Source organism: Diutina rugosa (assembly GCF_008704595.1).
Source record: "Diutina rugosa strain CBS 613 chromosome Unknown scaffold5_size317247, whole genome shotgun sequence".
Lineage (NCBI taxonomy): Eukaryota > Fungi > Ascomycota > Pichiomycetes > Serinales > Debaryomycetaceae > Diutina > Diutina rugosa.
In genome coordinates this window covers 64,259-91,037 of record NW_022995213.1, presented here as the reverse complement: position 1 = coordinate 91,037, position 26,779 = coordinate 64,259, and the positions used below count along the sequence as shown (strand labels likewise).

Below are 26,779 nucleotides of genomic sequence, written 5' to 3'. Positions count from 1 at the left end.
CGGGAGGTGGGACTATATATGGTAAAAAATGCGGGGCGGCATCTCAATCTGTGGGGTAATTATTGTTACCGAGGGTGGCAAGTGGCGTGGTGGAGTAATGTTGGGATTTCGAGGGTTTCAAATCTACTCTTAGTGAGCGGTTAATAGAGATGTAAAGGTGTGTTTTGTGTACTTCTGCTTTCTTCGACTTCTATATATGTATATTAGTTCATAAATGAGGGCGAGATCAATCTCGCCGATGCCGATGGTGTCGCGCGTTCATAACGCACAATAAGGATCGGCGTAATACCCCATGATTCTATATAATTTGTGTTATAGAATTCACAACACAGCAACATTTTCAATGCAAATATTTTGAAGGAATACTCTCCCTTCAGCGGAAGTTGAAATCATAGATGGCAAATTCTCTCCGCTTATCCAAATCATCGTTTCCGGCGGGACTTCGATGCCATTAACTTTGAGCACACGCATCAATTGAAGTTCTTGAGAAGAGTTTGACAGTACTTTGGGAATCCGCTCTGTAATGTACTCCGCATCTATGTCGTTGTTGTACACATCAACCTTTCCAGGAGCCAAATGTTCAAACTGAACTTTGAGATTAGTAAATTGGGGAACCCAAAAGTCTCCACTCGACATACGATTATCGTTACCCAGGATTCGGTTGATTTCCTGATGTGAGGTATGTGTTATATCGCCCAAAAACACGTCGATAACCATCAGCGTAGGTCGACGGTTACTAGTGGGTAGCAAGCCCATCAGGAAAGTCGAGAAAAATGCCGGGTCAATTTCGAGCTGATCTCCAGAAATATGCATTGGTTTCAGCCATGAATGCTGGAAATCCACTTGAGCGCTGAATAAGTTGGTGTTGAGATAGTAATTAGATTGGAGTCCCTTGGTAATTTCAGGTCGCTCACAACTTGACATATCATATCCTGGAACTTTCGAGACCTTTTGGGATATCCTCAAATCATCGAACATTTTTCTATGAGAATCATTATTGCCCTTTTGAGGCGCTGAATCAAATGAACGGGGCATCCAAATAGGATGAGCCTCGGTGGAAAATACCCAGTTCTTTGGCGTCATGATTGGCGTATGCAAAAAGATCTCATCGTTGACATCAAATAAAAGATATAAGTACTTGAGTGTTTCGCCAAGCACAAATGTCTCCATACGGTCTTGACGTGTGCCAGATCGCACATCCTGGTATCCAGAGAACCCACATGGAGCCATGAATCGAGTCCTGAATGCTTCAAGAACCTGTTCACCAATGTGAAGGTACATCGGGTCCCTGGTCGCCCGATATAAGTAATATGTCAGCTCAATGTACTCAGGTCTCAATGGGTACCATTCTAGATCGACGGCGCACTCACCTTCATTGACTGCATACCGCCAGCGTTCAGGAATCAGTCCGTAACTATTCCAGATGCTGGTATATATCCAGTGGCTTGAAACAGCGTGCTTTATTCTTCCCGCAAGGACCTGAAGACCCGGCCAAAACGCCGCAAGAGAATCGATCCACTGGCCGTTTTGGGTACCATCATGCGTGTTTACATTGCGCCATATCATTGTTGACTCCAGAGGACCCCCACCTAAAATCAGGTGGGTGATGAGCGCACGGTATGACGTGTCAAACACTTCCCAAAATCGAGAATCACGAAGTACAATGGCCCCTTTGACAGCATACTCGTAGAACAGATCTATCAGCGCTCCGATGCCTGTGATCAGATCAACCCAATTGTTGGTTATAGGGTCCAACAGCATGGGTAAAAGTTCAAGTGGTGTACGCAGCAGCCAAAGCTTCCAGAACAGTTGTTGAGTGTAGGCTTCAAACAGTTCATCCCCCGTAAGACGTGAAAGTAAAGTCATTTCAAGAACTGGAGTTGTAACTCCCAGTGTGCACCCTTCATGTTGCAAACGTTTGGGGACGCCCTTTGCACCTTTCCTAAGGTTGATGCGGGGAACAGGTATTTGGGTGGTTGTTTTGAATGCTGTGAGTAGCTTCTTCCCCAATGTAAACGCCATGTCTAATAGGAAGCCATCGTAATCAATAGCTATGCGATGCCAACGTTCGTATTTCTCTGGAACGAGTGTATACTGGTTCACAACATCCGTGAGCAAAAGATGAGCGCTTATAAGCCCTCCCAACAGTCGGATGGAGAACTCAAATACTTGAACTATCTGGTTTTGATCGAAGAGATCATATTGACGTTCCTTCAAATAGCCAAGCATATCTTCAAGGTCGTCCCAACGTTCGAAAATAATCAACAGATCCAAATTGTCAAGCACCATCAGCAGGGCATTCCCAAGAGCATCGTTGCGGATGATATCGTTACGATCAGGACTGGGCCCAAAAGGCTGGCACGTTAGAGGAGTCACCTCATCATAAGGGAAACCATGTTCGATGTATGCTTGCCAACCATGTTCAAATAGTGCTCTCGTCTCATTCTGGAGATATCTGAGGTGATCCCCAGTGAACAGAGAAGCATTGACGAGTCCGATCAACGCTACACCTGCAAACACTGAGAGTCGCATAACTGACATGTGCGCGTAAGCGGAGGAGATAGCCTAGCCCACTCCGATGGGCACCAAGAACTGAATTACGAAATGTGACACAAATTCAATGTAACGAAATCCTAGTTATCGTAATAGAACATAGATTTTTCAGAGTTCATTGTAAGTAGATTGCCTTTCTTTTGAATGACAAGTCGAATGTGACGTCCAGTGCCCATCTGTTGTGATTGATATTGAAACACTTCGTTATATCTTTTATCACGTCTACGTTGGGGGCGCTGTATCAATTTTGTTGTGTCTCATAGGGTTCTTATTCCCTTTGTTAGTAGGTGTGGCCTTCAATGGTGAATCTTTCAATCTCGGTGATTTTCCACCACGCACTGATCGAAGCTGAGCATCCGCGTTGTTGTCGATATGGATAATAGCTCACCCCCGCCGGTGCTCAAACGTGAGGAGACGCCGATGGAGCCAATCGCTCCTGACGACACCAATGCTGCTCTTACGACCGAATCTGCGCAAGCGACTCCCGCGGCTGAGGATACTGAAGATGGGGCGACCGCCGAGCCCGAAGTCAAACGACCGAGGAAGGCCACTGCCAAAAGAAGTCTGGCTGAAGCAAATCGCAAACGAAAGGACGACAAAGCTACTTCTGCTGCAACTTTGGCTCAACTTGGCCGAGATACTGGTATCTCTAGGGCAGAAGAAGAGAACGGCTTTGCGTTGACACTGGTGCGGTCAACGCCCCTCATCAATCAAAAGAACTACTTCACCGACTATCTTAAAAAGGACGAACAGGTGGGGTTCATTCGCACATGGAGGAAAGAACGAGATTTCGTAACGAGGGTGAAGAAGGGTCAGGTTGATGAGCAGACACTTGAAGATGCTATCAACGGCAATAGTGATATTTGCAATTTCGAGTATTTTGATGTCAACGAGGTCGTCAGTGAGATGAACAAGAATAAATCCACTCCGGTCACGCTGAATACTGAGGATCCTATCAAAGACGATGATGATGATGACGATATTGATGACGATGAAGAAGGTGGTGATAAGTCAAAAAATGGCTACGATGTCATTGTAATCCATCCGGGATCTCTGTACACACGGATCGGTCGTGCTACAGATACTGTGCCAAAGGCTGTACCTACCGTTATTGCTGTTCCCACAACTAACCCTCCGCATCAAGATGGCGAACCGCAACCTCATCGTGATAACTCTGCAGAATCGGTGACCTTTGGTGAAGAGTTTGACTCGATCAAAGAGGTGATTAATAAAGATTTCCGGGCCCGCATGAAATACTACAAACGCCGTATTCTACCAAATTCTCACGAAACCGCGTGCAACTTCAATCGCAAACAATCTTACGAAGAAATACCTGACCACAATGATCCCGACAAAGTTGAATGGATCAACTTGAGTGAAGATAAATACAAAGACCACAAATTCTTTGTGGGCGACGATGCGCTCAAGCTTCCTATCGACTCGAAAATGCCCCTGGGGGCATACCCTCAATGGAAATTGAGATACCCAATCGTTGAGGGTCGCTTTAACGAGAACCTGCCCGATTACAATCTGCCCCAAGAAATTATGGGTGATTTAACAAATATCATCGTTCAATCTTTAAGTGATCAGGATGTTACAAATCTTGATAAACTCAAATGCATTTTGATTATCCCTGATTTGTACGATAAGACGTATGTTGAAACTTGGATGCTGATAATCTTGAAGTTGGTGGGTTTCCTGAGAGTTGGTGTTATCCAAGAGCTGGTGGCGGCTACGTTTGGGGCCGGTGCTACGCTGGCATGTGTTGTTGATGTTGGCGCTCAGACTACTCTGATAGCATGTGTTGAAGAAGGGATGATTGTCAACGATCTGCGGATCCGCCTCAACTATGGTGGTGATCAGGTTACTGAGCTTTTTATGAAATTTTTACTTGAAGGAAACTTTCCTTACAATGACATCAATTTGAGACGCCATAATGATGACTGGCAGCTTGCTCAACAGCTTAAAGAGCTGTATTGTACCTTCCAAGATGCCGACATTGCCGTTCAGCTTTACAACTTTTACAAGCGGAAGCCATACGAAACCACAAAGAAGTATGATTTTAAGGTCTTTGACTCCGTGATGATGGCCCCTTTGGGATTGTACTTCCCTAAGATTTTCGGAGTCAACCCGACACTGATTCCCGAGTTGGCGCTGACGAATGATTTGGAAACTGCCGGGCGCCTTTTCTCCGTTCTGGTCGACCAATATTCCGACACATATGATAATCCGGTTCTGAGATCTCAACAACTCTTGGGTGAACGGCCTCCCTATTCTGATCTTACCGATGAGCAAACGTTGTTGAAGTTGTGCGATTTCAAGCCTTCCGGGCCTCCTGCGGGCCCCGACCCTCAGCTCTCGGCTGTACTGCTCGAGAAGGCAATCATTGAACTGATTACAAACACAGGGTTGTCGCTCGATATGAGCAAGACGAAAAAGATGTATGACAATTTGCTCATTGTTGGCGGTGGACTCGCGACTATACCAGGTTTTGACCTGGTGCTTGCCGATCGGATCAGCATATGGAGACCTAAGTTTTTGAGCACTGACAACACGGCAAAGGTTATAGAATTTGCTAAGAAGGAGCTTAAAAGGGGTGAGGATAAATGGGTCGAGCTTATTAATGAGCTTAAACTTCAGCGCAGAACTCTGCCAGACCAAACTTTGGCCGACATTGAATTAACTCCCGAGGAGATCGCTGATATTGATGCTCAACTGGAGGTTACCATTGACTTGGAGGCCGTGGATGCCATCTGTGAGCAAGGCGAGCCATTGTCGGTTAGCGTGTTACCGCCACCACGTGAGTTTGATCCACAAATGCTTACATGGAAGGGGGGTAGTGTGTTTGGTCGACTCAAAGTTGTTCAAGAATTATGGATAACCAAAAACGATTGGGAAATGTTGGCACTGAGGTGTTTGTATTACAAGCTGTTATGGCAGTATTGAATGCTTTTTTCAATGAAGTTCCTTTATTTCAATTAATGATAATGCTAATAAAATGTAATGCAAAAAAACAGGGTTAATAGTTGAGAGGGAAGCGAGCACGAGAAGATGGCGCCGGCGTTGAAGCTGACAGTCGACTCGTCGAATTAGCACTAGTGCCTGACGTCTTCTTGTGCTTTGACAATCCCATAATTTCCAGTTTGTTCTTAATGTCTCGATCGTACTCCCATAACTTCTTCTTCCATCCGCTCAATTGAGTATGCAACTCAAAAAGCTTGAGAAGCTGCCGTTTCAGCTCAGCCTTCGACATCGACGCAGGATTTTTGAGTCGATTGTACAATAAAGCGTACTCCTTGTACTTATCGCGGAATTTGAGGGCAAGTTGATTGTAGTAATCCATACGTTTAGCCTTCGCGTCACCTGCAGCGGGACTAGCCGTAGCCGCACGACGCAGAAGAGGTGTGTCATCTTCTTCTGACAGAGGCAGCGTGTCCAGTTCCATTTTGAGCTTCTTGGTCTGCTTATCATCGTCGGACAGTGACAGCAGGGACAGGGAAAACTTGCGCTTCGCTAACGTTTGCGAAGTCAGCGGTCTCAGAGCAGAGGCCGTAGGTGGTTTTGTCGACGACAATGCGGCCTTTCCCAGTACCTTGGGTGATACCGTTGCCGCCTTTTTCGTAGTCTTTTTCATATGCAATATTCCGCCGCCTAATTGGGAGCGACGATTTTCGTCATCGGAAGCCATAGCCAGGCTTGGTGACCCCACCGCCAGCGACGCCTGGGGGTCACATATCTTGCGACGCAATGGATGGGCTTCCGAAAACCCTAATCGGGTAAGGGCTCGATGGATGTTGTGAACCACAAGCTTTCGTTCAAATGGAGTGTATCTCAGCCAATCCCACGGTTGTAACTCCTTGTAAGATTTATCCTTCAACAAATAGTGGTCACCTACAAGATCGGGAAGAGGAGACTCATCGTCCATAGAATCAATGTGGTCAATGTCGTCCAAATCCCCATCCGAATCACCAGCAGAAGCAGGCGTCCCCAGCTTATTTTTGCGCAGGCGTCGCTCAAGCGTGGGGAAGCGATCATTGTGGTAGAACAGATTATTTCGATCGTACTTTTGACAATAGTCCTGCTTTAATTGTGCGATTTTCGAAGCCAGCACCGCAGAGCCAAGATTAGTGGCGATGTCGTTATCGCTAGCAGGGCCGAGAGCTATAAATTGAACAAATTTCAAAGCTATAGCTGCATTTGAGTCGCCTGGTGACACTAAAAATGGATTAGCACGACGTGCTTGTTTTTGTTTGCTCGAAGGCAGTAGTTGCGCCAGCGCCGGTCGAGCGGGCTTGGTGGGAGACACTGAGTTTGCCTCCAATTTGCGCCGCTCTAAGTCTTTCCGATATTCTCTGATTTTCCGAGGGTCGGTGATTACCGAGAGCTTTGTGGAGACGCGACCATCATAGCAACCCTGACTCGAACCCAGGTTCAGATACACCTCGACGTTGAGGGTTTCGGGGATCTTGATACACGGGTACTCCGCGTCGCCGACCCGTATCAGCTATTTAGTTAGTATATGATTTTAACGTGCATATGTTTCCAAAGGGTATTCACGGCTAGAATATGTCGCTCGCACCCGAGAAAAAAAAAAATTAGCCCCTTGTGCGTCAAACATGCATAATCGTCGGTACCAAACGGGTAATGCTTGTCAACGGCGGAGAAGGTGTTTCTTTTTCGCAGGGTGGGGTGAGGCTCACCACGCAACGGGTACCGCGAAGCATGGCGGTCTTTGTGGCGTCACCTCGGCGAACGTGACGATTGGCAGCCTGCCGAGCGCAATCTTTCGCTGGGACAAGTGAGCAGATTTCTTTTCCACTGTGCGGCTCACTCGCGTCAGCAAGATTTGCCGAGGGGAAGCGAGCTCCACCGTAGAATGTCACCGGCGTGGATTTGCCCGGGAGAAAAGGCCACTCATAATCGTTCGAATTGGCAGGATAATCGTTGATATCGACGACTGTAGCATCCGCAACCTCTAAAGAATTTCGGGATCACGTCTGGTAGTGTGGCTTGCTGCAAGCCAACCACGAGCGTAGCCAGCGAGCCACGGTGGTCAGCTTCACCAAACACCGCCCGAGGATATAAGACTGTATTGGTAACAGCCCGAGGGGTGACGGATCTGACAATTCTTACCCGAGGTGGCGGGATCACCACGGCGCCGGGGCCGATTCCGGCGCGATTCGCCGGCGGTCTCGCCATCCCTGAAGCCGGAAAATGCTCCTCTTATTCATCCCGTAGAGGACCCTTTGGAAGTGGATGCTGGGGCTGATCCACTGTTGGAAGTACTTACCATGTAGCCGTCCTTGACCACAAGTTTGGGCTTTCCACCCTGGGCCACACACCGGTTGAACTCGTCAACCAAGTCGTGGTTAAGCCGGATCGTGAGCGCCAGCGCCGTCTGAGGTATTGGCGGTTCCAACCGGGTCACAATCACCATGGTGGGGGTGTGGTGTAAATTTGTTTGGCAAAAATTAAATGTGCGCAGGCGGTGAGGATTAAAGGGTTAAGAGGTACATCGGTGCTGGAGTGGGTTGCGAGGTGACAACCACGGGATCTGGCCCGACGCGGGCGGGCCCTGCAAGCACTTGAGGGCGGCTACGGACAAAGCGAGACAAAACAAATACACTACTACTAGCTACGGACACTATCTCTTCAGCCGCTGGGGCGGTGCTTCGCCGTTCAGGGTCAGCCGATGTGATTAGCGTGGGCATTAATCGGTGGTGCCGAGTATGCATGCGATCCCCGATTGGGAAGCGGGAGGGACGAGGCAGGACGGTCGTGACCAGACCCGAGCGGGCGGAAAATTTCACTGGTAGGCGAGGGGTCAGATGATCGCCAGCAACCTCCGGGAGACGATCAGACGACATCGGACGGGGTAAACCGGTCGAATCGTGGGCGTGGTCCGGGTGCCCAGCTTTCGCTTCTCGGATGCCCTGCCCCCATTAGTGTCGGAGAGGTTTAGCAAGCATTAAGCGGCTATAAAAAAGTGAGGGGAGTTACGAGCGGGTTAGGGCACCAACCCCCTCCTCGCGCTTGTTGGGGTGGGGCCAGAAGCTATGCTTATCCCCCACACCTGCTTGCAGAGAGGATTGCCGCCGCCATTCGCGTGGTAAAAATGTAGCGCTCCTATTGCCGGAACCCCGACGTCATCATACGGCGTAGAAATGCTACACAGTTAGAGTTCAGGAGTGTACTATGACCGCGCCCGTCATGTTTGACGCCGCCAACGCGGGCCACCCCCTCCTTTAGTTATCCACTCTGGAAACCAACTCGGGGACACTACTGTAGTTTCCACCCCCCCATCTAGTGCTCTGGGGCTCCCATAGTCGGCGGCGATCTGTGGTGATTCGATCCTCTGCGGGTGCGCCCACCGCCAGGACCAACTCGCACTTTTTTGTCCCTACAAAAAACCTGTTCATCTTCACTAGCCATCACTATGTTGCGTATGTTACAATCTGGTCTTTCGGTCATCGCGGGGACGGCCGAACCCGAGTACGGGCGGGAGGCGATTCACACCGTCACCGATCTGGTGGTGGCGGACTCGTTGCCCGTGTACCGCGAGACCACCGTGGCTGACTTTGAATGGCAAAAGCCTGGCTACACCAACGTCGAAACCCAGACGTTCTACTTTGTTGACTTGAAGCAAAACATCCAGGGGTTTGCCCAAGTGATCCACTCCAATGTCATGGGGGTCCACACCACCGCCGCCTTCACATTTAAGTTTTTCCCCATCGATAAGCCCGAAGAACAAATCTGGACCCAAACCACGTTGGAAAACTTCCGTGCCGAAGGGCCCAATTTCTACGCCGACAACTTGAGCATCGAGATCTCCGGCGACGACACCTATACCATCAAGAGTCACGTCAACGATGACCTGATTGTCGAACTTGAAGTCAAGCGCATGACTCCCGGGGTGATCTTTGGCAAGGACGGTATGACTTTGTACGGTGACGACAAGGCTAACCCTTGGGGGTCGATGCGCCATTTGTTCTGGCCTCGTTGTTCGGTTAAGGGGACGATCAAGCTGGCGGCGAAGAAGCAGTCGTGGACCATCGACGGTTTTACCATGTTTGTCATGGCCATCCAGGGGATGAAGCCCCACCACGCCGCCAAGTCGTGGAACTTCTTGAACTTCCAATCGGAGAACTTCGCCGCGGTGCAAATGGAATTCACCACTCCGCGGTCGTACGCCACCACTAAGGTCAACATTGGTTTGATCACTGATAACGAGAAGATCATCACCGCCACAATCAACAACGAAGTGGTGCACAAAGATCCCGTGGTTGACGAGGTGGGCTGGCCCGTGCCCAAGGAAATCGAGTTCAAGTACTTGAAGGACAAAAAGGAAGAAGCCCCCGCCGAAGACGACGTGGTGATTGCCACCTGTAGCGGTAAGTTGGACTCGTTAGTTGAACGAGTCGACGTCATGGCCGAAATCCCCCAGTTTGTCAAGAACATCGTCTCGGGGGTGGCTGGGGCCAAGCCTTACATCTACCAATTTTGCAACGAGTTTGAAATCGACGTCGATGGCAAACAAGAAAAGGGCATTTCTTTCAACGAAGTGACCTTCATTTCGGAATAGTGCCGAGTCTTATGTGTTTATGTCAATCACTGTATCGTATAATTAATAATCGTCATGTTCCTAATCCTGCGTCGACGCGTCCGTTTACTTTAAAAGAACCATGAGACTCGATCTTGTAATGTTTCCAAAGGTGCGAAATATTGCCTACTTTTCACCAAACCAGAAATCTAGAGTGCAAATAGCTCCACAAACTGCTTAGTATATTTCAGTGAAATTTGAAAATTTCCTGTAGGTCAAAACAAGCAAATGCCATCGTGTTATAACCAGTACCTCTCGACAGTTCAAATGCATCACAACTGCTGCTCACGTCTCATCTCTTCGCTGTCAATCTGCTTCGCCCGCACTGCATTATTTTCGGCTCGCTCGCTTCCCCTCTTATCTAAATCGCTCCAGTCGCGCGATCCGGACTGCCATCCTCGACCAAAACCAACTGCCAGCATTCGGAGCTTTCCCCCATTTTGATTTGCCAATAACAAATTGAAAGCATGGCACCGCAAATGAAAGGGCTCACCCAGTTCATTGCTGATCTACGCAATGCTAAAGATACTGAGGAAGAGCAGCGGCGAATCAATTTGGAGATCAACAATATCCACTCAAAGTTCCTGGGGAAAGTCAACCTGTATGATCGCAAGAAGTATCTCTGCAAATTGATGTACATTTACTTGTTGGGTTACACTGATCAGGTGGATGTGGGTGTGCGTGAGCTGTTCCAACTCTTGCTGCTGTCTAACTACTCGGAGAAGCAGTTGGGTTACCTCGCCGTCCAAGTGCTCCAGCCTTATCGTCAGGGTCGGGTCAAGGATTTCTTGGTGACCCAAATGGAGCAAATGCATCTGATCTTACTACGCGACCTCAAGCTGGACCTGGAGCCGATCAACTGCCTCGCCATCAACCATATCGCTCTGCATTACCGCGTCAATGATGGTACTACCATTGGACAGAATGATGACACTGCTCCTCTTTGGCAGGAGTTGGTTGATATAATCTATCTGTATTGCACCCTGCCGATATCAACTCCCATCATCAAATCAAAAGCGGCCCTCGCCCTCAACTCTTTGTTGAAGGTGTTCCCAGGGTTACAAAATAATTGGATCCCACGGTTACTCACGCTATTGGACAACCCCGACATAAATGTGATGACGTCCTCTATCCCCCTCGTTGAAATGCTTATTACTCAGGAGCCGCGTTACATCCGCCTGATACTCCCTCTGATTTCACGTCGGTTATACGCCATTATCGTCGAGCAAAAATGCCCAGAAGACTTCTTTTACTATAACACTCCTGCACCATGGCTAGTAATCAAATTACTTCAATTGTTGGAGCGGCTATTCGTGTCGCAAAAGCCTGACGGAACGCCCATGTTGTCTATCGTGGACTTTGACCATACAGTTCTCGGTGAGTTACGTGCCATCGTTGCTCAACTGATTCAAAACGCTGGACAACCTGCTCGCGGACTTCCGAATCGCAATTCACAACTGGCAATCTTATTCCAACTGGTTCTGTTGGCGGTATTCTTAGATGCACTGCCAGACGCAATTGATGGAGCAGTGGCTGCATTGTTAGGGCTTATAGACAGCCAAGACACCAACACCAAATACTTGGCTATTGATGCTCTTATTAAATTGACTCGAAGACTGACGGGTTTAGAATCACGATTCGACTCGCGCATGCCGCAAATCTTCCAGCTTCTATATGATAAAGACGTTCTGGTACGACGCAAAGCCTTGGATCTTATTTGCACTGTGTGTCATGCTGAAACTGCGCCCAACATCGTTGGCAAATTGCTCGATTATTTCCCGTATGGCGACTTCTCCATTAAACAAGAGTTGGCATTAAAAATCGCCGTGGTTGCGGAAACCTTCGCTACAGATACTACGTGGTATGTATCCACCATGTTACGTCTTCTTCTGATTGGTGGGGGTTACAATGCCAATGGTAACTCCTTCATAAGTCATGAAGTTTGGGAACGTATTGTTCAAATTGTTGTCAACAACGAAGAGCTCCAACCGAAGACAACTAAGTTGGTGGTTTCGCTCCTCAAAAACCCCATTACCCGTACCAACACTGACCCCAAAAAGGCCCCGCCTCCCCCTACTGGTACCCCTGAGAGTTTGGTTAAGGTGGCGGCAGTGGTGCTTGGTGAATTTTGCAACACAGTAGATCCCGAGCAGCTGTTCCGAGTGTTATACGATCACTACTTCAAAGTTAGCCTTGTTACCCGAGCCATGCTTCTTACAACATTCCTCAAGTACTTGGTAAAGTTTCCTGATGCCGACTTTATTGCTGATATTGTTGATTTGTTCGAGGTGGAGACGATGCTGTTGGACTTAGAAATTCAAACGAGAGCCCACGAGTACTTGATGCTTGCAACACAGCCCCTGCAGGAATTCAAACGTCACGTCGTCCGCCCGCTTCCAGTGTTTGTACAAGAGGAAAGTCCCTTATACAAGCGTCTCGGATTAGACGCTCGTCGTCCTGGGGCACGTGCAAACGCTGTTGCCGCCGCTGCCGCTCGTGGCGCCGTCGAAGCACCTAACAATGTCGTTAATTCCGGATTAACTCCGGGTTGGCAAGCCGGTTACAGCCGTATGCTCCACTACGACGCCGGTATCTTCTTTGAAAACCAACTCGTCAAAATTCTTTACCGCATTGTCAAAGACCATCATCAAATTACCTACAAGTTCTCGGTGATTAACAACGCGGGAAAGCTGGCTAATACCGTTATCAACGGATTTACATTACTTCTGATCGACCCTCAGTGCGACAATATCAACCCACTGTATGTGATAACCACGACTGAACTGCCTGACGCTACTATTTCCACGAAGACACTGATGGAACATGTTGTCAAAATCCGCCACATTGTCGAAAACAACCAGCTGCCAAGAATGACCATTACCTTCACCTGTGGTGGCTCGTTCAATCAACTTAATCTCAAGATTCCGGTGACACTATTGAGACTGTTGAGTCTGGGTGGAATGCAAATTTCCCTAGACGAATTCAATATCCGATGGTCTCAAATTGGTAGTCAGCTTGGGCCCGATGCTGGAGAGCGTGTCACCGAGGCAACCATCCCTCATCGATGCAATCTGTCTAACATTGTACGGCTTTTGACTCGTCTAGGGTTTGCGGTGGTACAGGGGCTGCCCGATGACGCCATGCCCATCGAGGTATACGGAGCAGGGATCCTTAACACCCTGCTGTCAAATTATGGTCTATTGTGCAAACTCACCCTGATAGGCGTTGATGGGAAGACGTTTAGAATCGCCGTCCGTTGTACAGGAGGTGGGGTTGCCGAAATTATCGCCGATAGTTTACGAGAAGTGTTGATGGCACAGTAGCACACAAATGCAAGTTCGAAGTAATCCGATGTAGTCGTCAGTCGCCAACGCTGCATAGTACGCGTGGAAATTTTGCAATTACGGTTGGGAATTGTTTTTCAGACCTTCCATCTATCGCGGAGACGGAAAAAAGCGATCTACCGGTTCCGCGCTACACTCTGTGCCACGTTGCTAGGTAAGGGGCTGTGGGACAACGCATAGACGCGAACACAAACACACGGAGGGGCGGAAGCTTTTCTTCACCCGAACCCGCATTTGAGACATATTGCCCACGCCACACAACTTGCAATTGCCAATTTGCGAGCTAAACGTAGAACGTGTGACCATATCCGATATTGCTGTCGAATGGAAACATCATTCGTTTGTAATTTCTATTGTTTGCACGTGGCGACAAATATTGTTTTCAATCTTGCTCGCAGAGCGAATTCTTCAGAATACGATGAGAAAGCGTGAATCTCACCCCCCAAAAAAAAGCGCCAGTAGTTGTACGAGACTCGCTTCGGATATATCGTTTAGCAGTGCAGTGGAACGAAACATTTTTTTAGGTCAAGCACACATCAACTGGTAGCATACGTAAGCGGTTAAAGTTAAACGAGGCCTGATGAGTCATCATAAGAACAATATATCTTGCTTTTAGATTCGGAACTTACCCAAATACGATTCCCCAGCTGCACACCGCCGAATTTAGTAACCTCCGGGGTATGGGGTTTCACTCCACAACATGAAAAAAATCGCGGGAATCGCCCCATGGGGTGTTGTGCTTTGATTTTATATTTTCTAGTGGGGTGAAGAGCGGATACAGGGTAGTACAACCTGCTAGCTATCATCTGACTCCTGGGTGGATTTGACATCGTGTAATCAGCGAACAATTGTGACAGGCTCGTTTGATCTTTTGTCAGCATCGATAAAGCATGGCATCATCGGGGGCGGAAGCGAAAAATTTCCGGGTTCCGAAAAAAATGCTTAGCGCGAGAGAAGATTGCAGGGTTCTTACCAACCCAGGACGTTAAATTAACAGAAGAACATGTTTCGGACGATGTGAACGTTCTCGGATTCCATTACGATTCTTTTTCGTGCAATCTTCTCTCTGGAGGGAGTTTCATAAATCTTTTAACCCTCGTACGGCTTGAACTATCTGTATTCCGATTATATCAGTGTTTACATAAACATGATTTTTTTCTTTCCTAATGCACCGCCTTATTCACAAACACATATATACTTGGCGTACGCCGCTGAAAACGTAATCGCTTCTTATGAGTTCCTCCAGCGACCATGACCTTGAAAAGGGTCACCTGGGGCTCACGAATGAGAATGACGTGTCAAACCTGGACGATAACTCGATCAACGAGTACAAAGGGTTTGATGAGCATACGAGCAAGGATATCCAGGAGCTTGCCAGAACCTTCACCAATGACCTGATCGGCAAGTTGGACTCCCGCGCCACTTCAATTGGCCTTCGCAAGTACTTGTCTCACATGTCGGCAGTTCCTGGTGTCCTGCCGTATAAGCAAGACGAGGTTGAAGATTCGTTGAACCCTGACTCCGAAAACTTCGATGCCAAGTTTTGGGTGAAGAACATGCGGAAATTGATGGACCTGGACCCCGACTTTTACAAGCCGTCCAAGCTTGGTATCGCCTACCGTGATTTGCGTGCGTACGGGGTTGCTGCCGACTCCGACTACCAACCTACCGTCGATAACGCCCTCTTCAAGTACGCTGCTGAAGGTGCGCGCATGTTGCAAAAGAAGGATGAACTGCGGTACTTCGACATTTTGAAGTCTATGGATGCCATGATGTGCCCCGGTGAAGTGACTGTCGTCTTGGGCAGACCCGGTGCTGGTTGCTCTACTCTCCTCAAAACCATTGCCGCTCACACTTACGGGTTCCATGTTGCTCCTGAATCGAAGATCTCCTACGATGGCATCACGCCTAAGGAGATTGAGAAGCATTTCCGGGGTGACGTGATTTACTCCGCCGAAACCGATACCCACTTTCCTCACTTGTCGGTCGGTGATACACTTGATTTCGCTGCCCGCTTGCGGACCCCTCAAAATCGTCCCGAAGGCGTCACTCGTGAAGAGTACGCCAAGCACATGGCGCTGGTATACATGGCGACTTATGGTTTGTCGCATACCCGCAATACTTGTGTGGGTAACGATTTCGTTCGTGGTGTTTCTGGTGGTGAACGTAAGCGTGTGTCTATCGCTGAAGCCTCGTTGTCCGGTGCTAACTTGCAATGTTGGGATAACGCTACCCGTGGTTTGGATGCTGCCACTGCTCTCGAGTTCATCCGGGCTCTTAAGACCTCCGCCGCTATCTTGGAACTGACGCCGTTGATCGCCATCTATCAATGTTCGCAAGAAGCTTACGACTTGTTCGACAATGTTGTCGTCTTGTACGAAGGTTACCAGATTTTCTTCGGTCGTGCTGATAAAGCTAAGCAGTTTTTCTTGGACCAAGGTTGGGATTGCCCTCAACGTCAAACAACCGCTGACTTCTTGACATCGTTGACAAACCCTGCTGAACGTACTCCTCGTCCTGGCTTTGAAAACAAGGTGCCTAAGACTCCTCAGGAATTTGAAGCTTACTGGCGCAACTCTCCCGAATACAAGCTGTTGATCCTGAAGATTGATACCCACATGGCTACTGTTGCCCAAGAAAACAACTCCGAGCGTTATCACGAATCTCACGTTGCCCGCCAATCGAAGCACTTGTCGCCTAAGTCGCCCTACACCGTGTCATTCTTTATGCAGATCCGGTATCTCGTTGCCCGGAATTTCTTGCGGATGAAGGGTGATCCTTCGGTTCCCATTTTCTCGGTTGTTGGTCAAGTGGTCATGTCCTTAATTTTGTCTTCGGTGTTCTACAACTTGGACCAGACAACTAATTCATTTTACCAGAGAGGTGCTGCTATGTTCTTCGCTGTGTTGTATAACGCCTTTGCATCGTTGTTGGAAATCATGTCCTTGTTTGAAGCCCGCCCCATTGTTGAAAAGCACAAGAAGTATGCCCTTTATCGGCCATCTGCTGATGCGTTGGCATCGATCATTTCTGAACTTCCAGTCAAGTTTGTGATGTCTGTCGGTTTTAATTTCGTGTTCTACTTCATGGTCAACTTCCGTCGTAACCCGGGGAGATTTTTCTTTTACTGGTTGTTGTGTTTCTCGTGTACTTTGGTTATGTCCCATTTATTCCGTCTGATTGGTGCCGTTTGTACTTCACTTCCTCAAGCCATGACCCCTGCTACTGTACTTTTGTTGGCCATGGTTATCTTCACTGGTTTTGTCATTCCTTTCCCGTCGATGTTGGGTTGGTCGAAGTGGATCTACTGGATCAATCCTGTCCAGTATGTCTTCGAGGCTCTTATGTGCAACGAATTCCACAACAGACAGTTTAAGTGTGCCCAGTGGGTTCCGTCGCCCTTGGTCGACTCCAAGTACGCCAATTTGCGTCCCAATGAAATGGTTTGTGCCGCCGTTGGTTCCGAACCTGGTCAAGAATATGTCCAGGGTACCAAATACTTGGCTGTGGCTTACCGTTATTCCAATGGTCACAAGTGGAGAAACTGGGGTATCACTGTTGGGTTCATTGTCTTCTTCTTGTTTGTGTACATCTCCTTGACCGAATTCAACAAGGGCGCTATGCAAAAGGGTGAAATCACTTTGTTCTTGAGAGGCCACATCCGCAAGCTCAAGAAGCAAGCTAAAAAGGCCAACGTTGACATGGAAACTGGTACTGAAAAGGCTGCCGTTCGCGACGTCATTGAAGCCGAAGCTTACGAAAAGGGAAATGAAAAGGCCAGTGATTACATGGAGAAGCACCAAGAAGAGCATAAGGACATTTTCCACTGGCGCGATCTTACTTACCAAGTTAAGATCAAGAAGGAAGACCGTGTTATTTTGGACCACGTTGATGGCTGGGTGAAGCCTGGTCAGTTGACTGCCTTGATGGGGGCCTCCGGTGCTGGCAAGACTACCTTACTCAATTGTTTGTCAGAAAGAGTTAGCTCTGGGGTTGTCACCGATGGTGTGCGTATGGTTAACGGTCATCCTTTGGACAGTTCTTTCCAAAGATCCATCGGTTACGCCCAACAACAAGATTTGCACTTGCCTAAAGCTACCGTTAGAGAAGCTTTGAGATTCTCGGCTTACCTTCGTCAACCTCGTCATGTTAGCAAGGCTGAAAAGGATGCTTATGTCGAATACGTCATTGACTTGTTGGAAATGAGACTTTATGCCGAAGCCCTTGTTGGTTTTCAAGGTGAAGGTTTGAACGTTGAGCAGCGTAAGCGTTTGACTATTGGTGTTGAACTTGCTGCTAAGCCTAAGGTGTTGTTGTTTTTGGATGAACCCACTTCCGGTTTGGATTCTCAAACTGCGTGGTCTATCTGTAAGTTGATGCGGAAACTCTGCGACCATGGTCAAGCTATTTTGTGTACTATCCACCAGCCCTCGGCTTTACTTATGCAAGAATTCGATCGGTTGTTGTTCATGCAAAAGGGTGGTAAGACGTGTTACTTCGGTGATCTTGGTGAAAACTCTTCAACTTTGATTAACTACTTTGAACTGCATGGTGCTCATAAGTGTCCCCCTCAAGCCAACCCCGCTGACTGGATGTTGGAAGTTGTCGGTGCCGCCCCCGGTTCTAAGGCTAATCAGGACTACCACGAAGTTTGGAAGAACTCGGAAGAATACAAGGCTGTGCGTGCTGAACTCAATGATATGGAAACTAGACTTGGTGCTATCCCTAAGGAAGAGGACCCTGATGCTAACAAGAAGTATGCTGCTCCTCTTTGGAAGCAATATTGTCTTGTGACTTGGAGAACTTTGCTTTCTGACTGGCGTTCACCTGGTTACATCTACTCCAAGGCGTTCTTGGTGGTGTCTTCTGCGATTTTCAACGGTTTTGCTTTCTTTAAGGCTGATACTTCAATGCAAGGTCTTCAAAACCAGATGTTCTCGGTCTTCATGTCGTTTATTCCTTTCAACACCATGGTGCAACAAATGTTGCCTTACTTTGTTCAGAACCGTGAAGTCTACGAAGTTAGAGAAGCTCCATCGCGTACCTTCTCGTGGTTTGCATTCATGGCTGCTCAAATATCGTCGGAAATCCCGTTCCAGTTTGTTCTTGGTGTCTTAGCTTACTTGTGTTGGTACTACCCAGTCGGCTTGTACCGTAACGCTGAACCGACTGACGCCGTCCATGAACGTGGTGCCTTGGTCTGGTTGTTAATGACTACCTTTTATGTCTACACTACGACCATGGGCCACTTGTGCATTTCATTCATCGAAATTGCTGAGAACGCTGCTAACTTGGCCGTGATGTTGTTTACCATGTGTCTTACCTTCTGCGGTGTTTTGGCTGGTCCTGATGTTTTACCAGGCTTCTGGATTTTCATGTACCGGTGCAACCCTTTCACTTACCTTATCCAAGGTATTTTGGCAGGTTCGCTCGCTAACACCAAGGTTGTTTGTGCCACCAGAGAACTTGTCCAATTTTTCCCTCCTGACGGTCAAACCTGTGGTCAATTCATGGAAGCCTACATTTCCAAGGCAGGTGGCTACCTTACCGACCCTAACACTACTGGCGAATGTAACTTCTGCCAAATGGCGTCGACCAACGCTTTCTTGACGCAGGTGAACATCAAGTACAGCGAAAGATGGCGTAACTTTGGTTTGGTTTGGTGTTTCGTTGCCTTTAACATTTTAGCTGCTATCTTCCTTTACTGGCTTGCCAGAGTGCCTAAGGGTAACAGAGAAAAGAAGAAGAAGGCCTAAATTTGATATCTTTATAATTAACCAAATAATATAAACTAATTATGGGATAACATGTAGCAGAAGTCAAAAGTTTGCATTTCCCACAAGATTTGAAACTGGATGTGCTTTGTATGGCGCTAATACGAAGTGAATGGTCGTTCCCATCCAAGAGAAATATAACAAATTCCTCATTGAATGAAGAAATCAAGGTGATTGTATAACAATTTGCACAAAGGATGACATGATGGATAGGTGCAATGTTCCTTTAAGTTCTATGTATCAGCGGTCCAGCCGATATTATTCATCTAGAAAGATTTGCACTCATACTTTACTAGCGTCATTTTCTCATCTAATTATACGCAACGGATATTGAACTATAAACCTCAATAAGTGCTTTGATGACGCTGAAATGCTCTATAATATGAAGTATCAGTAGACGCCGGCATTACGAGACGGCTTTTCACACTCAGACTCAAATTTTAAATCATGATCGTTCCAAAATTTACCCAGATAACCTTCTGGAAAACTTTTGTAAGTAAGGTCCCTTGGCCCAGTTGGTTAAGGCGTGGTGCTAATAACGCCAAGATCAGCGGTTCGATCCCGCTAGGGACCATTTTTGCTTTTGCATCACTCACGACATTGAAGATTCAAAAACATAATTTTTTGTTTGCAAACAGTCTAATTACAAAATTCATTTGAAGATTGACACCGGGCTCGTCAAGGTATCTTGACGTGATTCATCTCAACGGAGAACTTCATGAAGATAATGCGGATCTGCTGGACAGGGGAACTTCAGCCTGATACCGATTAAACATTAGAGGTGATACCAAGACGGGGCTTGCATTCAAGCTGCACGGTGCCTACGCTTTGAATAAACATTATTATGCCATTATATGCTATGTCATATCTCTTCATGGAATCTAGATTGAGAATTGTTAGAACCATTGAGATTACCAAAAACAGAATGTTGTTGCCTGGGCGGCGTGGTAATGAGGTCGTCGTCGTAGTCGTTGAAGTCGAAGTCGTCATCGGTTGTGGAGTCACGGGGGTCTTCGAAGAGATATTTATTGGAATCTCTTGAAGTACTCTTGGTACTGGGTCCTCTAAACACCAGGTCCAAGTTCAGATTGGCCACACCCCGATAGACGTACTCATCATCCTCGGGGTAGGGAGGATTGCTGTGACCATTGCCATAACCAGATGCAGAAGCAGATGCCGCAGCAGGGCGGTACAGATTGCTAGCGCCCCGCGAAAATCCAGCAGCCCCATAGCCGCCGGCAGCTACCGAGTCTGTGTAGCCATGTTCCATATCGGCGTCTTCTGGATTGCTGAATAACTTTTTAAATCCCTTCTCTTCGAGAGACAGAGAGTCGTGGAAATCGGGCAGCTGGTTGGCAACACGATTACGACGACGCTTGAGGATGATGAACAATACCACACACAAACCAATGACCAATACACCACCAATCAGACCAACCAAACCACCAATGAGTTTGGCGTTTCGCAGAGAAGTGCTATGTTGCAGGTCGTTAGTGGTGGACAGCGGAAGTGACACCACTTGCACCACAGTGGAATCGGGCGAGATGATTGTCAGCGTGTAAGCCTTGTTTCCTGTCATACTAGTAGTGGTGGGGCCAGTGAGAGGGGCTTCAGTGGTAGACGAGGTGTCGTCAGTAGACGTCAGTGTGATTGTATCGCTGGACTCAGAGGTTTCGGAAGTAACCTCCTCCGACGTCTGCGACGATTCAGTGGTCTCCGACTGTGAGGAACTTTCGGTCGTGGAAATAACTGATGATGAAGAGTGAGTCAGTGAAGATTCGAAAGTCGACCGTGTTGAAGTGGTTTCGCTTGAGAAGGAGCTTTCGACCAGCGACGTTACTGATTGAGAGGATGATTCCTCAAACAGGGATGACGGCTCCTCGGAAGAGAACAGCAGGAATTCTTCACTCAGAGACAGCGGTTCTGCAGAGGAAGATTCCTGAACCAGGGACAGCTCGATCAGCGACGACTCCACTTCCAGTGACAGGAACACTTCAGTCACCGATGTATCCAGGGTCGCCAGAGACAGTTCCTGTGTCAGCGACTCAAAAGAGCTTGTCGTGGGATCCGAAGTCAGTTGCTCGCTTGATGTAGGCTCTGATGTTACCAGTGGTGACGGGGTTGAAGTATCAAACGTTTCGCTGGACGGAAAGCTGGTCTCGGATGGCGAGGGAGTGGGAGTTGATATCAGAGGCAGAGGCAGTGGAGTGGGCGACACTTCACTCAGGGTTGGCGTCGTTGGTGTCAGAGGCAGGGGCGTCTCCGACGGTGACGGCGATTCCAACAGGGTTGTCGTTGGCAGATTGGTGAACAGGGGAGTATCCGCAGTGGACTCAGACATCGTTGTGGATGGCGTCGGCAGGGGATCTGACAGGAAAGGAGTGGAAGGGGTTGGGGTCAGCTCGGAAGGAGGCGTCGACGGGGTTGGCGTTGGGGACAGCACTTCGGAAGTCTGCGAGTTAGAAAATGAGCGTGAAGTAGTTGGCGTGGGGGCAGACAGCGCTGTAGGGGTTTGCGGTGTCGACAGCACGCTGGAAGGGTCTGACGTAGGTACTAGCGAATCGCTTGACGGCTCAGCTAGCGATGATGGCGAATCGTCCGGGGGGGTGGCCAAGTCAGAGGTGTCAAACCTTTGACTGGGCGATGAAAATGAAGTGACGGACCCGGGGTCGTTGCCGGTGCTCGGGGATTCGTTTGTGGTGGTGGTGGGGGCCTCAGACGGTTGTTGGGACTCGGTGACGGTGGGAGCCCTTTTTGATGTTTCGTCGGGGGAGGTGGGGAGTAATGTACCGGTTGATGGGGTGGCGAGGGGAAATGACTGATTCGAATCGGGTGATGCTAAATTTGTCGCCATTTTTTTTTTTATTTGGGTCAATATTGGGGCCTGTGGCTGTGTGCAGGAAAGGGCACGGCAGTCGTCAACCCTATGAAATTCGACAGATGGTGGATAAAAAAAATGAGGTTGGGCAGCTCGGCAACCAGTCCAGCAACCGCGGACATGCTCTAGGTTTTATCAATGCTTGAATTTAAATCGTGCAGGCGCACAGGTTGTCAATTGTAGTGAGTCGAGTTCGCTAGCTGTCCCAGTGGTTTCTTAATTTAAAAGTATGGCTAAAGCACGGTGCCTGTGAGAAAACGTAATTATGCATGAAATTTCCGAATAAGGTGAGGGCGGTGCAGGCACGACATTGCTATCTCGAATCTTAACTCGTGGGGTGACCCTCGTGTCAAAGTCTAATTAATGAGGTTTTACTAGACACCACCCTCATGATATTTTCGGCTTCAAAAGGTACCAACATCTGTTCCTTGCCGACTCAAACGTTAGGACAGCTCATCTCTTTTGACGCGTGTCGGCTGTAGTACCGCCTTCGATGCTCGATGTTCCCACTACAGTCAGCAACGCAAGGGGGAAAAATATTTGATCGCAAAGCCGCGAACCCATACCCTTCCCGATGCTCGAGACATTGATACACCAAAGATCCATCAGCATGCTTATGAAATGCAGAGAAGGTAGTTTTATGGTGGGTGCGTTATAGCGACTCAACCTTCACTAAGTAATGGCCAGGGCGGTCAAGCCCAATGACATCGAACAAGCATAGATATGTGCCCCCTATTTAGTAGCCAATTCGCTCACTGGCTCGCAAACTGAGCTTGGCATATGTGCCCCGTGACCATCCTCACTCACCATTGCCACGGGTTTAGTTTTTCACAAAGACGGGGAAGCTGTGAACTACAACCAAACCGGGAAATTACATGCATACAGCCTCACCTGAGAAATTGTTATCGGAGGTGTCGAAGCAATGTAAGAGAGCCCACAATTATGGCGACAATTTATCACAAGTTACGCTCTACTAGAGCCACTACAGTAAACTGAGTATGTTTTAGTGATGACTCGTCCCAACCACGGGCAATCCAATGCCAAGGATGACGTGTTTGAGTCTGTGGAATGTGGTTGTTACCAATGGTGAAATTTCCTCGTATTCAGTAACATCGCAACTGGTCAATCTCCGTGGCGTTTGTGGATTTATTCGTACAGTTAAAATAGCAAACTCTGATGTCGCCGATTTCAAGGGCCTTGCATAATCACTAGCAATTCCCGAAGTGAGACAAAAAAAAAAGAACCCCTTTGATTCAAAAGATTACTTACATTAATCATTAATATTAATGTGGGGAACATCTCCCACGATCATAAAAAACTTAATCATTAGCCAGAAATTTTGTTTTATCGATTAGCGCTTCGCCATACGCTTAATCATCCAATCCTTGAAGGCAAATACCGCCATCTCCCATGCCATCAACAAGGTCACCAATCCCAACGACACGTTCAAGATGAACATTGTCGTCCACCCGTGCCATTCGAAAGCGTAAATGATGGGATCTGTCAGTTCCATGAAGATCGCACCTCCCAATAAGAGGCAGAATGACAGGATCACCTCCGTGAACGGTCTGGTCGGGTTGGTCAACGACGTGTTCTTGGGCATGAGCATCATTAATAAGTACAGCGCCCCGCGGAAGAAGCACCCGTAGAGGAATAAGTTACCCCACAAAGTGTGGATCTCCGTAGACAAAGACAGCGCCTGGGCGTGCTTCAGCATGAGTACCCCAGTCCAGAAAATAGTGAGTACGGGGAACGGGTTAGGAGAATACCCTGGCAGCGCCTTTACCGCATGCGCGTCCAACTCCGCCACATCGGCGACATCGGGGTTGGCGATGGCATAAGCCCGCGCATCGGTGGTTGCGCGTTCACGACGCCACTTGGAGAGCTTAGCCTCACAGATGAGACCACCGAAACCGCAACCAATGTAAATGAAGGCAATCAGAGCGTGCTGCAAGTCCTTAGACGTCCAGGCACCGCCAGCACCAGCCAAGTGTTCCAAGAAGATGTTGGAGCAGCCGTAGATGGAAATTAAAAGCAGCTCAACAAACTCCATGGAGAAGGTGCCGGTGGGTTGGCGTTCGTCGGCCTTCAGCCCCACGCGCCGGATGAACTTGTGGTTCCACGCCCAGCCCTTGTTGGAGAACGCACCCATGTACCGGGCCAACGTCACGAGACCATAGGTGAAAAAAATACCCCCCTTGATGAAGTGAGCCAACATGTTGAACACAGCCTTACCCTTGCCAAACTCGCCCAACACCGCAATGGCGGTGGGCACGAGCGCGAGGAAAAAGGCAAAGTTACCCCAGTTGAGGATGTTGAACACAATCAGCGACACAATGTACAACGAGTTCAGCACCCGTTGGAACATGGGGAGCTTGTACACCTTGGCGAAGGGGTTGCGGCTGGGCCCGTTGAACACCTTCATTTGCTGTTCGGTCAATTCAAACAGCAGCAGACTGCTCAGCTCATCGGGACGCAGCAGCGTCAGCTCGCGGTCGCTCAAGTCACGAAGGGGTTCGCCTTCTTCAATGTCGAAGTACTGGTCGACACGAGCATAGTCAGAGTTGGCGCCGGTCAAATATTGGGTGCCGTAGTACACGGTGGCCGCGACGTATTGCGCCACGGTGGTAAAGAAAAGCACCCACAACATCGTGCCGTACTTGTTGCCGGGGTACAAGTCGGGGACCAGGTTGATGAAAATCAGGTAGTTGAACAACAGCAAAAGCACGGCGGCAGTGTGGACGGTCAACACCGGCATGTACCATGACAGGCCGACGTTTTTAAGCACAAGAGCGATGGGGTAGATGAAGATGAACGAGAGAAGTCCCACGATGACGTGGACCCAGAGCGCCGCCCGATGGTTCAGCGGGGCGTTGAAATAAGTCTCGGTGTCGTAGTTTTCCCACCACTGGCGCTCCAACGGGTCCAACTTGGTATCGAGAATGGGGACGCCGTGGGCGTGATGCATCAAATGAGGGGTGGGCTGGGTCATGTTCATGTTCATGGCGTGGTCGTCGGTGGCGGTGGCGGGGGATTGAGTCCCCGAGGGTGCTACCGCCATATCCATGCCGTCCTCATCGTGACCTTCGTGCCGGGGTTCAAGCGCCGTTGCTACTGCGAGGGGTATCGTCGCCAACGACGCAATTGCAACGAACTTCATTGTTTGCAGATGGGTTCGAAAGTAAGCGGGGGGTGCGGTATAGGTGGTGGTGAATTAATTTTCGACGTCTGGTCGAGCCGGGGGGTGAGCCGGTTTATGTAAGGGTTGCTCTTGCAAAGCCGGGATTGCCTGTGCCTATGCGTCTCCTGCATGGAGCCCAACCAAACCAAAACATATACTGCGATGACGGGAAAAAAAATACCTCGTCGGGGGCTGACTAAGAAGTGTAATCATGCCGGGGATTGGTCATGGGCCCAACTCTGTGGCTAGTACGGCAGATCCTGGCTCTGGGATAAGCGCTGTCGTCTAGGCAACGACGATGGTAGCAAGCCCTTCCAGCCCCATTGTGGCGTGGTTGTCATAGGAATTCTACTTTCGCATGCGACTATTGGCCGATCGGCACCGGAGGTTACCAGAGGTTCCGACACCTCACGTACACACCCGCCGTGTGTAGGGCTTTGCTGCGGGATTTGGTCTAGGCTAAATCTGTCACCGTGGGAGGGTCGTCGGTGCCGCCGGCCGGACACTGCGAGTGGGCTGACGCTCCGCTGGCGCCACCGCCGATGGTTGCTGATGTCGGGGCTTGCCCCCCTGGCTTCCCCGGGGTCCCGCTACCGTCGCGGCTACAACGTTTGCTAGGTCATCTCGACCCAATTCGCCACATTTACCTTGCAGGATTACACAAAGGGGGCCCGATTGTGTCCCTACAAGGGCTACACATGCTCCCGACGGAAGCGGTTGCTCAGGGGAAATAGGGGTTTTTTTTTCTGATAGCGTACGGCGGGGAGGGGAGGTCAGTCTACCTTTGCTTAGCCGGGCCATAATGCCACTTGCTCGCAGGCTACCGTATTATCCGTGCGCACGTCATGATCACATGGACATACTCGGTTCGGTGAGGTTGCGAACGCCCCAGCTGCCCAGCGGCTGAGGGTGGTGGTTGACCACAAGATCGAGGAAAAAATCGGTGGCAATTACACCTGGTAGTTTCTTTTTCCTCTAGTGGGGCAAATGAGCAAATTTCCCCCGTCAAAACGCTGACAGCCGACGACGACAAGGCGGTGCCGTCAACTTCTTTTCCGGTAAAATGCGCTCGCACGCAGTCATCCAATCGGCACCACCGGTTGGGGTAATTACTAGATTACTAGATGCGTCATTGTTTACCAGACACCTTAGTCGCACATGAGACCCACCGTACACCAAAGCCCATCACAAATACGTAACCTGGCTATAACCCCGGGAATACATTACCACGCCGCATCCTCGCCGCTACAGCCCTACGCCCACTACTTGGAAACCAGGTTGCCCCCTCCGCCACGAAATTGCTGGTGTGACCGGAGTTTCAAGCAATCCTTTTGCCGGTGCCAAGAGAAGGATGATGCACACAGCCCCCGAGGCATTTCCTTAGCCATATTTCTACCTAATCCGCATGAAGTCGCTACTGCGTTGGGCCATTATTCTATCTCTAAAAGT

General features: G+C 48.9%; 8 protein-coding genes across 8 annotated transcripts; 4 read left to right on the top strand and 4 right to left on the bottom strand. All coding sequences in view use genetic code 12, as the record gives it.

Moving 5' to 3' along the window:
* Positions 1 to 321: 321 nt before the first annotated feature.
* DIURU_005643 (alpha-1,2-mannosidase MNL1) lies at positions 322 to 2,541 on the bottom strand (the record flags this gene model as incomplete). The annotated part of the gene is made up of 1 exon (XM_034158648.1): positions 322 to 2,541. One exon carries the CDS (start codon positions 2,539 to 2,541, stop codon positions 322 to 324), a length of 2,220 nt encoding a protein of 739 aa, XP_034009491.1.
* A 384-nt stretch (positions 2,542 to 2,925) lies between these two features.
* Positions 2,926 to 5,499, top strand: ARP8 (Arp8p; the record flags this gene model as incomplete). The annotated part of the gene is made up of 1 exon (XM_034158647.1): positions 2,926 to 5,499. One exon carries the CDS (start codon positions 2,926 to 2,928, stop codon positions 5,497 to 5,499), a length of 2,574 nt encoding a protein of 857 aa, XP_034009490.1.
* Positions 5,500 to 5,572: 73 nt separating this feature from the next.
* On the bottom strand, positions 5,573 to 7,990 carry DIURU_005641 (uncharacterized protein; the record flags this gene model as incomplete). The annotated part of the gene is made up of 2 exons (XM_034158646.1): positions 5,573 to 7,057; positions 7,844 to 7,990. The coding sequence occupies 2 exons, from the start codon at positions 7,988 to 7,990 to the stop codon at positions 5,573 to 5,575; spliced, it is 1,632 nt and encodes a 543-aa protein (XP_034009489.1).
* A 999-nt stretch (positions 7,991 to 8,989) lies between these two features.
* SVF1 (Svf1p) lies at positions 8,990 to 10,135 on the top strand (the record flags this gene model as incomplete). The annotated part of the gene is made up of 1 exon (XM_034158645.1): positions 8,990 to 10,135. One exon carries the CDS (start codon positions 8,990 to 8,992, stop codon positions 10,133 to 10,135), a length of 1,146 nt encoding a protein of 381 aa, XP_034009488.1.
* Positions 10,136 to 10,620: 485 nt separating this feature from the next.
* DIURU_005639 (uncharacterized protein) lies at positions 10,621 to 13,476 on the top strand (the record flags this gene model as incomplete). The annotated part of the gene is made up of 1 exon (XM_034158643.1): positions 10,621 to 13,476. The coding sequence occupies one exon, from the start codon at positions 10,621 to 10,623 to the stop codon at positions 13,474 to 13,476; it is 2,856 nt and encodes a 951-aa protein (XP_034009487.1).
* A 1,253-nt stretch (positions 13,477 to 14,729) lies between these two features.
* On the top strand, positions 14,730 to 19,253 carry DIURU_005638 (pleiotropic drug resistance family ABC transporter; the record flags this gene model as incomplete). The annotated part of the gene is made up of 1 exon (XM_034158642.1): positions 14,730 to 19,253. The coding sequence occupies one exon, from the start codon at positions 14,730 to 14,732 to the stop codon at positions 19,251 to 19,253; it is 4,524 nt and encodes a 1,507-aa protein (XP_034009486.1).
* An 880-nt stretch (positions 19,254 to 20,133) lies between these two features.
* On the bottom strand, positions 20,134 to 22,125 carry DIURU_005637 (uncharacterized protein; the record flags this gene model as incomplete). Its single annotated transcript, XM_034158641.1, has 1 exon — positions 20,134 to 22,125. One exon carries the CDS (start codon positions 22,123 to 22,125, stop codon positions 20,134 to 20,136), a length of 1,992 nt encoding a protein of 663 aa, XP_034009485.1.
* Positions 22,126 to 23,500: 1,375 nt separating this feature from the next.
* DIURU_005636 (uncharacterized protein) lies at positions 23,501 to 25,309 on the bottom strand (the record flags this gene model as incomplete). Its single annotated transcript, XM_034158640.1, has 1 exon — positions 23,501 to 25,309. One exon carries the CDS (start codon positions 25,307 to 25,309, stop codon positions 23,501 to 23,503), a length of 1,809 nt encoding a protein of 602 aa, XP_034009484.1.
* Between the last annotated feature and the right edge of the window lie 1,470 nt (positions 25,310 to 26,779).